Consider the following 12,554-nt stretch of genomic DNA (forward strand, 5'->3'; position numbering starts at 1 on the left):
AATGTCAAAAAGAAGTACCTATACCTACTTAGGGTAGCACGTACTGCAAACTGCAACCCTATGAGGTACAGAACATTACGGCCCAAAGAATCTGGAATTTTCTGGATTCAACGGGCATTACTAATGAGCTTTAAAGGGCCGTCACAATAGATCACTGTTTGGTCGACGTGACACTCAAAGGCCCACAACGCCCCAATAATAATAGTAATAATAAGGCATTTTTGCCCTAGCAGTACTGGAGACCTACGCTTTGCTCAGTCAATTACTAAGATTATCACAAAATGTATACGTGTGGGTATCTATTACCACTATATGAGATGAGATGAGATAAGATAAGATAAGATAAGATAAGATAAGATAATTTATTATATAACAATTTTAAAATCATGTCAGAAATATAACTTACAAGCTACTAAAATGAATTACAATTTTATAAATAAAATATATGCAAAATTAAACCATCGCAGTCTTATATGTTAGTTTAGTCAGATTTTAAGTATTTTAAGAATATAACGAAAAATAAATTATAGATCACAAATAAAGTCGTTAATATGGTAATAAACTAACATTTACTAATTAAATGATTAAATAAAATAAAAAATTAGGGGACATCTTACACAGATCAATCTAGCCCCAAACTAAGCAAAGCTAGGCGACGATTTACATACCTACTTATAAAGATAAATACATACTTATATACATAGAAAACACCCATGACTCAGGAACAAATATTTGTGTTCATCACACAAATAAATGCCCTTACCGGGATTCGAACCCAGGACCATCGGCTTCAGGACAGACTGGTCGTCAATTGAACGAAGAACCTTTATTAGAAATCATCTAACGGTAGAAGAATAGGACAGAAGAGAGTAACAGAAAGAGAGTTACAGCAGTGTCAGGGCTGACGTGGTCACCGCGGTTACAGTGGTCCTGAAACAAATGTAAATAGTTAAAAATACTCGAAAATACTGAGGGCCTACCGCGAATCACGTACGACGTGTTGCCTCTCGGTCGCACTTGTACATTCGTACGTAAGTGTGACAGGGAGGCAACAAGTCGAAGGTGGTTCGCGGTAGGCCCTATCGTTAAAGTAACGACGCTAATAGACGAGAAATTTCGTACATCGACCTGCCAGTTCCCATCTCTGTTGCACGCGCATAATTTCGTACATTGACCCGCCAGTTCCCATCTCTGTTGCACGCGCATAATTGTACGCTCACCCGCTCGCACAGTGGCATTGACCGCCGGCATCATCGGCGGAACAGCAGTATACCGAATTATGCGCGTGAGTTAGAGATAGGGAATTGGAGGGTCAGAGTGCACAATTTGTTCGTGCTTGGCGTTTAATCACAAAATAAATAGTACTACCGTACAGAAAGGACACTTCCTACAAACCCGAAGTTTGACAGCGATTCAGGGTCGAATCATGCTGTCCCTTTCTAATGTATGGCACTATCCCTTTCGGCTATTTAGGGTTGTCAAAATTCAAGTCATTATCTTATCTGTGGTCGTTGCACGCAAAGGGACGTCAACAAGTTGTGCCAACACTAATAATTGTTCGGAGCAATGCTGAGCCGAACGGAGCCGAGTTTGCCCGAAAGGAGGAGTGTCCCCCCACTGCTTTAATTTAAAACGCCAATTAGAAACTTTAAATAATTCATGGAAACAGTCACGTGACTAAACAGATGCTGCGAATAGTCACTGTATAGTCACTGACTATTCGCAACATCTGTTATCCTGATCCTTTATTTGATTGCGCGTAATAATACTAATAATATAGCTGTCCCGCCCAATGATGACGGCGGGCAATGACACTGAGGGAGCGGTACAGCAACATTATTACGCGCGTGCGATAGAGATAGAAACAGGCGGGTCAATGTACTAAATTCCTCGAAGCGTCCTTTCTTTAAATGTTATTGCTTTCTAATAAATACGAATAGCATAACAACACAATAACAGATGGGTAAGGAGAAACGACTATAAACTAATTGATTTGACATAGGTACATTTATGAATAACACTATTATGGGGACAGCCCGGCGACACAGGTACGCCGAATAGGGTCTTCATTCTCCTACCAGTCAAATCAGTTTCTTTTTTAGAACTGTCAAAACGATTTGCTAATATTAAACATTACACTATGATGTCACGGTCAACTCACCTACTTTTTATATTTCTATCCGACTTAATAAATAGAACTTGTGTTTAAAACTGCTATCTAAGTTTTTAGGGATCCGTACCTCAAAAGGAAAAAAACGGAAAAGGAACCCTTATAGGATCACTCGTGCGTCTGTCTGTCTGTCCGTCTGTCCGTCTGTCACAGTCTATTTTCTTCGAAACTACTGAACCAATTAAGTTGAAATTTGGTATACATATGTAAGACTGGGTCAAAAATTTTGGAAAAAATACACAAAATAGTTCTTTACCTATAGATCACAGGAAAACCTATTAGAAATGTGTAGTCAAGCGTGAGTCGGACTTAATTACTTAGTTTTTGATCCGTTTTTTAAAGACATTTCACTTACATTTCACATAAAAAATACATTGTTTAAATTGTGTAATGTAACCCTTGTGTAACGGAACACATGTAACATTTGTAACCATTGTGTAATTGTGTAACGGAACCCTTGGAACGCGAGTCTGACTTGCACTTGGCCGGTTTTTTTTTATAATTACTGGTTCTTTATTTCATGCATGGTGTGAAATAGTTTATTTTAAATACAGTCAAATCAATCATTGCTCGATTTTCAAACATTCACGTTGCTATTTGGAATGGAATAATTGAATCTAATGAAGCATTAAAGTACTTACTCGTCGCATATCGTACGTTTACCGTGGATTAATAGTCCGTCCGCGCTATCATCTGTTTAGGCATAAGCTGTTTGCAATGAAATAAAATAGGCCGAAAATAGATACCTGCTTATACGCGGAGGATTATACCTACGCTTCTAAGAGATTATGCGAATATAACCGTTTTCCGGCCAACCCTTAGATATAGTACGAATAAACGTATAAAGAATTAGTGAACCGAGCGATAGTTCACATTGAAACAATGGCACATCATCTCTAGATAATCATTCTATCCCGCGCATCAAAGGCCGGTGCACCATACTCACAAAAAAACATTGGCACGCGGCCCGCGGTCGCTCTTGGGTATCCAGTCTATCCCGCAAACAAAAAACCGGCCAAGTGCGAGTCGGACTCGCGCACGAGGGGTTCCGTACCATTACGCAAAAAAACGGCAAAAAATCACGTTTGTTGTATGGGAGCCCCACTTAAATATTTATTTTCTTCTATTTTAATATTTGTTGTTATAGCGGCAACAGATATACATCATCTGTGAAAATTCCAAATGTATGTACCTACACACAACAACAACTGTATGTATTCTATCATGGTTCATGAGATACAGCCTGGTGACAGACAGACAGACGGACAGTGGAGTCTTAATAATAGGGTCCGTTTTTACCCTTTGGGTCCGGAACCCTAAAAAAAACGGTACACGGTCGCTAGATGATTGTATCCACTAGAGGCAGCCTATACAGCGGCTATATAGCCACAGCCGCGGGTTATATGCTGCAGGTACTCAACGAGAAGCATTGGCACACTCGTCACATCACCAGCTTCTGAAGGGGATAGCCTCCTTTCATGCCCGCCCCCTCAGATTTCCGCCGGCAGCGAGCCCAACCACGAGAGCTCGTGCCGCAGGAGTAGCCCCCGAAGACCCACAAAGCCGCAGATTGGCCACCATGACCACCAAGCCATGATGGCCAACCACAACCAAGAAAAAGAAAAGAAGAATACAGCCAACATAGTTGGCAACAACAGACCATGCCGTCGTTACGGCACGCGACAGAAACAGCCAAAAAGGGCCCCGCCCTGTAATGGCCACCTCACACCCCCAGAAAGGGGGAGTGTAAGAAGATACGCGGCTATACAGCCACAGCCGCGGGTTATATGCTGCAGGTACTCACCGAGAAGCATTGGCACACGGTCTCTAAATGGTCACTGTTGTCCGCGCGGTAGCACGCCTTTTCAGAGGGCATCCAGCCGCAGCCACGAGTTATACGCACATCGTTCTCACGTCGCGTGTGGTAAACTGAAAAAAAAATCGATGTTATGTCAAATTATGTAATTTTTATTTATTTCTCGAATCGTCCGAAATAAATGATTTTTAAAAACTGTAATAGATGTTCATATATTAAAGAAAAAGTGGCGGGGTGGCCTAGGGGTTCATGGCGTTAGCCGCGATAGCTAAAGACGCCGGTTCGAATCCAGCCTTCACCACTGGAGGGCTTCGTCACTTTTTCTTTAATATATGAACATCTATTACAGTTTTTAATTTATATATAGTAGTTTGACACATAAAAAAAAACAAATCAAAATATTTAATAAAATAATTTGATTTGTTCCCAAACTTGTTAAATGATTTTTATTTTATTACACATCTTTGGGAACAAATTTTAAGTAGTCACACTACTATATGTAAATTATAAACTGAAATAGATTCAAACCGGCGTCTTTAGCAATCCGGGCTTACGCCTTGAACCCCTTGGCCACCCCGCCACGAAGGAACCCGTCTCAATTTCTCGACTATATGGCATCTTACTAAGACTAGGCGTCTTTGACCAACTCTAAGAGCAAGCAGTAAGCGCTTGCACCTCCTATACGTATTCCTCCTTGCACCTCCTAGACGCCGGTTCGAATCCGGCCTTCACCACTGGAGGGCTTCGTCACTTTTTCTTTAATATATGGCATCTATTTCAGTTTAGTAATCATTAATTTAGTTCACCTAATTAAGATTTACTGCATGACATAACCCTGATTTGACTATTATTGTTTTTCTGTGATATTATGATTAGCGTGTATTTTTATTGAATTTGTATGCCAATAGGCACGACATAGTGATACTGAAATATGTATTTAACATCTTGTAACTTACCTATGTTGAACAAGCAAATCTTTGAATCTTTTTAAAATCATGCTTCTAAATTGACGGTCGATGTAGACTGTAGAGGATCGTGCACCGTATGCAGTAACTCTGGTTATCAAAAGATGACATTTGACAATCCATTATTATCATCAGAAAACTGCGCTCCTGTCGGTGAAGCAATCTCCAGGTATTTCACTCCTTGCCTTTTTCCTTGACAGCCTGATACGACACGACGTTCACTTTCTCCTTCACTTGGAAAGAGGAAGAGAGGAAACCCAAGAAGTATGCCGTTCTTGGGTTTCCTCTCTTCCTCTTTCCTTCAACTTTCCCCTCTATGATGGTCTTAATGAATTCGTCGTGTCGTAACAGGTGTCCCAACATGTTTCCTATTCTACTTTCAATGGTTCTCAATCAACGAAATTAAACTATCGTGAGACATATTTCAAAATATTTCACTCATGTCGCCAAAAGCGACTAAAAATACTAGTGAGTGTAACCGTAGTGATCTAAATATTTTGGTTCTCAATCTATCAGTTATCATTAAACATATTTATAGCACAATACAGCGCCATCTATATCGGCGTGCTTGTTGCTAACTTGTGGCATTATTTTCTATTCATAAAACTTAGCAACCTCTTACAAATATTTTTTTTTTTAATGTTGTCTCTTTCTAACAAACATGAATGTCAAAATGATGGACAAGGACAACCGGTTGTCAATGGTTTGTTAGGTTTGACAACCGTTAGGTTTTGTTTGTTATAACGCCATTAGACTACAATTTCTAAAATTAATAATCACTTCGAAGCTTCGAATATACAAAACAGTCATAAGGCCAATTTCTATGTACGGATGCGAAGCCTGGACACTAACACAAAAGAGGAGCGCGCGCTGCTGGTAGCCGAGCAAAAGATCTACCGCAAGATATTGGGACCCACACGTTGAGAGGATGGAACCTGGAGACTCCGCAAGAACCAGGAGATTGAAGATCTGGTGTCCGAGCCGAACATCATTGGAGAAACGAAAGCCGCCAGGCTCCGATGGCTCGGGCATGTAGTCCGGATGGGGGAAGATAGCGCAGTCTGGAGGGCGTACTCTGGAGGGCGTACTCTGGAGTACCAAGTGGCCGAAGACCGTCTGGACGCCCTAGGTACCGCTGGAGAGACGAAGTGCAGAAAGACCTCAGCGAACTCGGGGCCGTCGGCTGGACAGAAACGGCTTTGAACAGAGTAGCGTGGCGGTCTTTGGTGTCGTAGGCCGAGATCCACTTCGGGTCGTCGCGCCACAGCAGTAAGAGAGTAATAATCACTGGTCTGCACGATCTTCCGGCAGAAGAATCTCACGGATATCGGCTGCGGGATAGCTACAGTACAGTCTACGACCGCATCTGATGAACATGCATTATTGGGACAACGCTATATACTTGCATAACGCTGTCCCGCTCACATGCCGAGTGGAGCCGCATCAGTGGGGTAATAGTTAGTGGTGACTCACTGGTCTGCACGATCTTCCGCCAGAAGAATCTCACGGATATCGGCTGCGGGGTGGCTGCTGCGCAGTCTACGACCGGATCTGATGAACATTCATTGTTGGGACAATGCTATATACTTGCATAAAGCTGTCTTGCTCACACGCCGAGTGGAGCCGCATCAGTGGGCTAATAGTTAGTGATGACTCACTGGTCTGCATGATCTTCCGACAGAAGAATCTCACGAATATCGGCTGCGGGATAGCTACAGTATAGTCTACGACCACATCTGATGAACATGCATTATAGGGACAACGCTATATACTTGCATAACGCTGTCCCGCTCACATGCCGAGTGGAGCCGCATCAGTGGGGTAATAGTTAGTGGTGACTCACTGGTCTGCACGATCTTCCGGCAGAAGAATCTCACGGATATCGGCTGCGGGATGGCTGCTGCACAGTCTACGAACGGATCTGATGAACATGCATTGTTGGGACAACGCTATATACTTGCATAACGCTGTCTTGCTCACACGCCGAGTGGAGCCGCATCAGTGGGGTAATAGTTAGTGATGACTCACTGGTCTGCATGATCTTCCGACAGAAGAATCTCACGGATATCGGCTGCGAGATAGCTACAGCGCAGTCTACGACCGGATCTGATGGACATGTATTATTGGGACAACGCTATACTTATACTTGCATAACGCTGTCCCGCTCACACGCCGAGTGGAGCCGCATCAGTGGGGTAGTAGTTAGGCACTCACTGGTCTGTATGATCTTCCGACAGAAGAATCTCACGGATATCGGCTGCGGGATAGCGACTGCGCAGTCCACGACTGGTATGATGCGTCCGCGGATCTGTTGAACATGTGTTATTGTGTTATGTTTGATTGATTGATGTGTTGTATGAGTATTGTTGACAGCAGAAATTAGGTAGAAAGAAAGATAAGGTAGAAATATACAAGCCGCGGCAGGACGATTACTGTTCTACAGTGTATATATCCAATCTTATTTTCTTCTTCCTCGCGTTATCCCGGCATTTTGCCACGGCTTATGGGAGCCTGGGGTCCACTTGATAACTAATCCCAAGAATTGACCTAAGCACTAGTTTTTACGAAAGCGACTGCCATCTGACCTTCCAACCCGGAGCAGAAACTAGGCCTTATTGGGATTAGTCCGGTTTCCTCAAGATGTTTTCCTTCACCGAAAAGCAACTGGTGTTGTTTTACATTTGCGGACCGAATTATTTTGTATTTTAAGGAAAATTTATCTCAATATACTTCTTAGGTCCTAGTCTAACCACAGTTTAAATATTCGCCCGTATTGAATTTACTCACTGTAAACACCTCCATTTAAAAAAAAACCGGCCAAGTGCGAGTCGGACTCGCGCACCGAGGGTTCCGTACTTTTTAGTATTTGTTGTTATAGCGGCAACAGAAATACATCAGCAGTGAAATTTTCAACTGTCTAGCTATCACCGTTCTTGAGATACAGCCTGGTGACAGACATACAAACGGACAGACGGACAGACGGACAGCGGAGTCTTAGTAATAGGGTCCCGTTTTTACCCTATGGGTACGGAACCCTAAAAAGTAAGTTACGCGTGGTATCACATACCCATTTCATTCCTAGTCGAATACGGCTGTTGCAAGAAATATGACTGTACATACCTCTTCTTCGATCTCGTTAGGGTCGAGACAGGCGCTGTTATTGGCGCTGTTGCAGTAGTAGCATTGAATTGCGGACGCTGAAATATATTTATTATCACATTATTAACTTATTCAACTGTCATCTAAGTTACACAGCGTCTACGTAGGCGAACAACGCGAACGCGAAGCGGCGCGGCGGGCCCACGGCGTTCGCGTTCGCAGCGAGATCGTCCACGTAGGACACTTCTATAGGTATCAAAGGATTGATTCACCCCGCGCCGCGCCGCATAGCTTCGCTTCGCGTTTGCGTGTTGTTCGCCTTCGACTACGTAATATACTGCGTTGTGTTGTTGTTAGTTCAGACGAAAACATACTCACATTTATACACTAGTGATAAAAACAGTAAGAGCACGGCGATTGCAGAAGTTTTGGACTGCATTTTGCTCGAAATCTGTAACACATAAGTAGTAAAGTTTTAAAAATACCTGTCAAATAAAGTAAAGGTTTATGCTAGACACTGAATATTTTATTTCTTTTAATTTCTTAGAATTTTATATATCCTAATCATCCTATCAAGAAATATTAAGTTAAGGACTCGCTTAAAAAACTTTACCCTTAATTTAGTTAAATTATCTAATCAATTAGTAAATCCTGTTAAGGTTACTTCTTTTACCCCGAAATTGACTTTTTAAAAGGACATAATTTAACATTTTTGTCACGAATGGTAAAACCAAGATCTAAGTTGCATTTCTAGAAGATTGAAGCTGCTTAAAGTTTAGTAGTTCTAATTGACCGAAGCGTTAACGAAGGTCTCCGTTTTGACTCGGGCAAACTCCCAGGTAGCATTTATACGCCATTATGACGTTAGCGATGTCATTATGACGTAATAATACCGTCTGTATGACGTCGCTGACGTCACTGCTACTTGGGCTGCTTTCGTATGTCCGCATGTTCTTGTCTACCGATTCTCGTGAAATTTTGTAAGGTTTAATAGTTTATTTGTTATACAACTTGAAATTAAAATACAATTTAAAATTAAATTAATAAACTAGTAACTAAATAATAGTTTTTTTTTTATCGTTTCGTTTTTTGGAAAATGTTCTAAATGGTGAAAACTGGCATAAAGGACTTAAGTGCCATTAGCGTATATGTGAGTACGCTGTGATAATGACTCAAAGAAATAAATTGTTTATTTTTATCATAGAGTAACTTATACTAGAGCGGTACTGTCATAGTAAATTTTGTAACCCCAGTAAATTCACTGCCATCTGTCGACACACTTTAAAACTAAAAATAAATATTTATAAAAATACGATAAAATGTATTTAAATATGGATAAATGATTTTTTTATTTGCATTAATTATTTTTATATGATTTTGACCCATGTTCTTTCACTGGTATGCGTTAAAATTATAAATAACAAACGAAACAGTAAACCCCCTCTATACGAGTGTAGGCCAAAACTAGTGGCGCCATCTGATCGAGAATCAAATTTTCGTGATTTTCGAGGCACGTTTTTTCCTTAGACTGTATCCATCTATTACGGAGTTATATCTATCTTTGTTTTTATGAATCTTAACGCGAGGTAGCATGGCATATCGTCATAGGGCCGGTACAGACGGATTGCAACGTGGAGGCAATTTATATGGGACCCGCACACTGACTGCACACCGACTGCACAGTTTCCATACAAATTGCAGCCGGGTTGCCGTCCGTCTGTGCCGACCCTAAAATCAACTTTAGCATAATGTTATCAATCTGTTTCAATTGTGATTTCAAATATATATTTGACTGTATATCTGGGTGTATTTCAAAAATATTGAAGGATAAGAAAAACAAACCATCCATTAGTTATCCACCAAATTACGAGTAATACCTATAAATTATGAAGTAAACATGAATAAGCGTATGTATTTATGAGTCTGTACCCATTTAGTATTGCTTTAATTAAATCATTCTGAGATTCATGACCCACAAACAGATTAGGGGTCCGATTATGGCCACTAAGCATAATTTACACATTAAAACCTCCTTATAGACACTGAAGACGATTGTCCTTGCTCCCTAATGCCAAGGTCACTGTAAAAATGTTTGGCCAGTTGTTTTTGTTTTAGTCTTATCAGAAATCAAGAACTAAGTACTCTCCGAATTCCTATAAAATCAGAAACAGGATTAGACTACTTTCCGAGTAAAGTACTTATTTACTCGGAAAGTTTATCAACAAAACAAATAGCAACTGAGCTACTTATGGGTGCTACAAGAATCCTCTTATCCCAAATTATTAATTAAAGTTACTGCACCTAAATAGATGTTATATATCAAAGAAAAACCGGCCAAGTGCGATTCGGACTCGCGTTCCAAGGGTTCCGTACATTACACAGTTTAAACAATGTATTAATTATGTGAAATGTATTTAAAAAACCCGTAGGGGTCGGATCAAAAACTAAGTAATTAAGTCCGACTCACGCTTGACTGTACATTTTTAATAGATTTTCCGGTGATCTATAGGTAAAGATCTATTTTGTGTATTTTTTTCAAAAATTTTGACGTTGTAGTTTCGGAGATAAAGGGGGGGGGAATGCTCATTTTTTTCCTATTTTCTTGAATAACTTCTAAACTGTTTATCTTAAAATTATAAAAAAATATATACTTTGAAAAAAAAAAATTTTTTTATTTTCTCATTTACCCCCCAAAAGTGGCCCCCGTGTTTTAAATTAATTTGTTTACGTTACATGTCCATCTTTGGGTCACAAACTTCCATATGTGTAACAAATTTCAATTTAATTGATCCAGAAGTTTCGGAGAAAATAGGCTGTGACAGACGGACAGACAGATAGACAGACGCACGAGTGATCCTATAAGGGTTCCGTTTTTTCCTTTTGAGGTACGGAACCCTAAAAAGTGACAAAGCGCTCCAGTGGTGAAGGCCGGATTCGACCCGGCGTCTTTAGCTATCGCGGCTAACGCCATGAACCCTATGCCACCTCGCCACGGCGGTACCCATCCCAATTTCGCGACTATATGCCATCTTAGTAAGACTAGGCGTCTTTGACCAACACAAATCAATATATTTAATAAAATAATTTGATTTGTTCCCAAAATTGTTCATAGTTACTGCACCTATTTATTAGACTTTTCAACATAATGATGCAGTCTTACGAGTTCCTTTGGATACCTTCCAACTGTATCATCAGATCAGCATATTAATACATTGTCACCGGGAAGTGGTTCAAATTTAAGCTACAAGATTTGAATAAAATATGTAGGTGCAAAAGGTACAAAATACGGAATGAAGTAAATACGTGTAAAATCAGATTGTTTTTGATTAAAAAAATAATGAACCAACTATATATTTTTAAGTTATTAACACACACTTTATCACTTGTAATTTATATTCATACACATAATCTTGCACAAAATATTTCGATGTCTATTCTATAAAAACAAGTATAATCATACTGTTGAGTTTTATTAAACAAAGAACACTTACTTTAACAAAATTGGAACAACTACTAAGTTCACTGGTCGACACAACACACAACACGCAACACAACACAGTTGGCGTGGGTTCACTAGCGTTTGTTACTTCGCAAATACATACATACTTACACATCGCACAGTCGACTGCACCCTCTTGATACTTGATACCATTAATTAATATTTTAGAAATGTATTGGTATTGCCTACATAGTTTTTATTTATTTATTTAAAGCAAAGATAGATATAACTCCGTAATAGATGGATGGATGGAGGACAGTCTAAGGAAAAAACGTGCCTTGAAAATCACGAAAATTTGATTCTCGTTCAGAGGGCGCTACTAGCTTTGGCTTACTGTCGTATAGATGGCGTTGACGGTTTCGTTTGTTATTTAACAATTTTAACGCATATCAGTGAAAGAACATGGGTCAAAATCATAAAAATAATTAATGCAAATAAAAAAAATCATTTATCCATATTTAAATACATTTTATCGTATTTTTATAAATATTTATTTTTAGTTTTAAAGTGTGTAGACAGATGGCAGTGAATTTACTGGGGTTACAAAATTTACTATGACAGTACCGCTCTAGTATAAGTTACTCTATGTACTGAATAACTTTTATTATGGGACCAATGCCGAAATCGTGTAAAAAAATTTTTATACTTTTATTTATTTATTTAATCAAATCATTTATTTTCAGGCAACTAAGGCCCATACATACTATACCATAGATTTATTGCACAATACATGATAGTAGAAATGGCGGACTTAATGCCGTAAGGCTTTTCTACCAGTCAACCATTCAACACACTCATGTTGAAAGAAAGGAGTCAGTGCTGAGGTGACGAAAGATAGAGGAGAATGGAAGAGAAAAACATGTTGTGCCGACCCCACATAACGTGGGATAAGGGCAGGAAGAAGAAGAAGAAGAAGAAGAAGAAGAGAACCATTCAAACGAAATGCAACTGTCACTGTCGCACTAATACGGAAGACTTATCTAGAGAGATGACTACGCTACGCCA

At 39.9% G+C, this 12,554-nt stretch overlaps 1 protein-coding gene across 1 annotated transcript; it reads right to left on the minus strand.

The window, feature by feature from the left end:
• Nucleotides 1-521: 521 nt before the first annotated feature.
• On the minus strand, nt 522-11,619 carry LOC134747287 (uncharacterized). Its single transcript, XM_063681910.1, has 6 exons — nt 11,542-11,619; nt 8,429-8,501; nt 8,072-8,148; nt 7,166-7,259; nt 3,975-4,099; nt 522-930 (listed from the first exon to the last, which is right to left on the minus strand). The coding sequence occupies exons 2-6, from the start codon at nt 8,487-8,489 to the stop codon at nt 841-843; spliced, it is 447 nt and encodes a 148-aa protein (XP_063537980.1). The 5' UTR covers nt 8,490-8,501; nt 11,542-11,619; the 3' UTR covers nt 522-840.
• Nucleotides 11,620-12,554: the final 935 nt, after the last annotated feature.

Source organism: Cydia strobilella, chromosome 14 (assembly GCF_947568885.1).
Source record: "Cydia strobilella chromosome 14, ilCydStro3.1, whole genome shotgun sequence".
NCBI classification, from domain to species: Eukaryota; Metazoa; Arthropoda; class Insecta; order Lepidoptera; family Tortricidae; genus Cydia; species Cydia strobilella.

Bases quoted from the DNA above. Each gene is read 5' to 3' on its own strand.
- LOC134747287 (XM_063681910.1), bottom strand. From the start codon at position 8,489: ATGCAGTCCAAAACTTCTGCAATCGCCGTGCTCTTACTGTTTTTATCA. The intron at 8,149-8,428 runs GTGAGTATGTTT...AATATATTTCAG, and splicing joins TTTATCACTAGTGTATAAAT to CGTCCGCAATTCAATGCTAC. The intron at 7,260-8,071 runs GTATGTACAGTC...CATGTTCAACAG, and splicing joins CTAACGAGATCGAAGAAGAG to ATCCGCGGACGCATCATACC.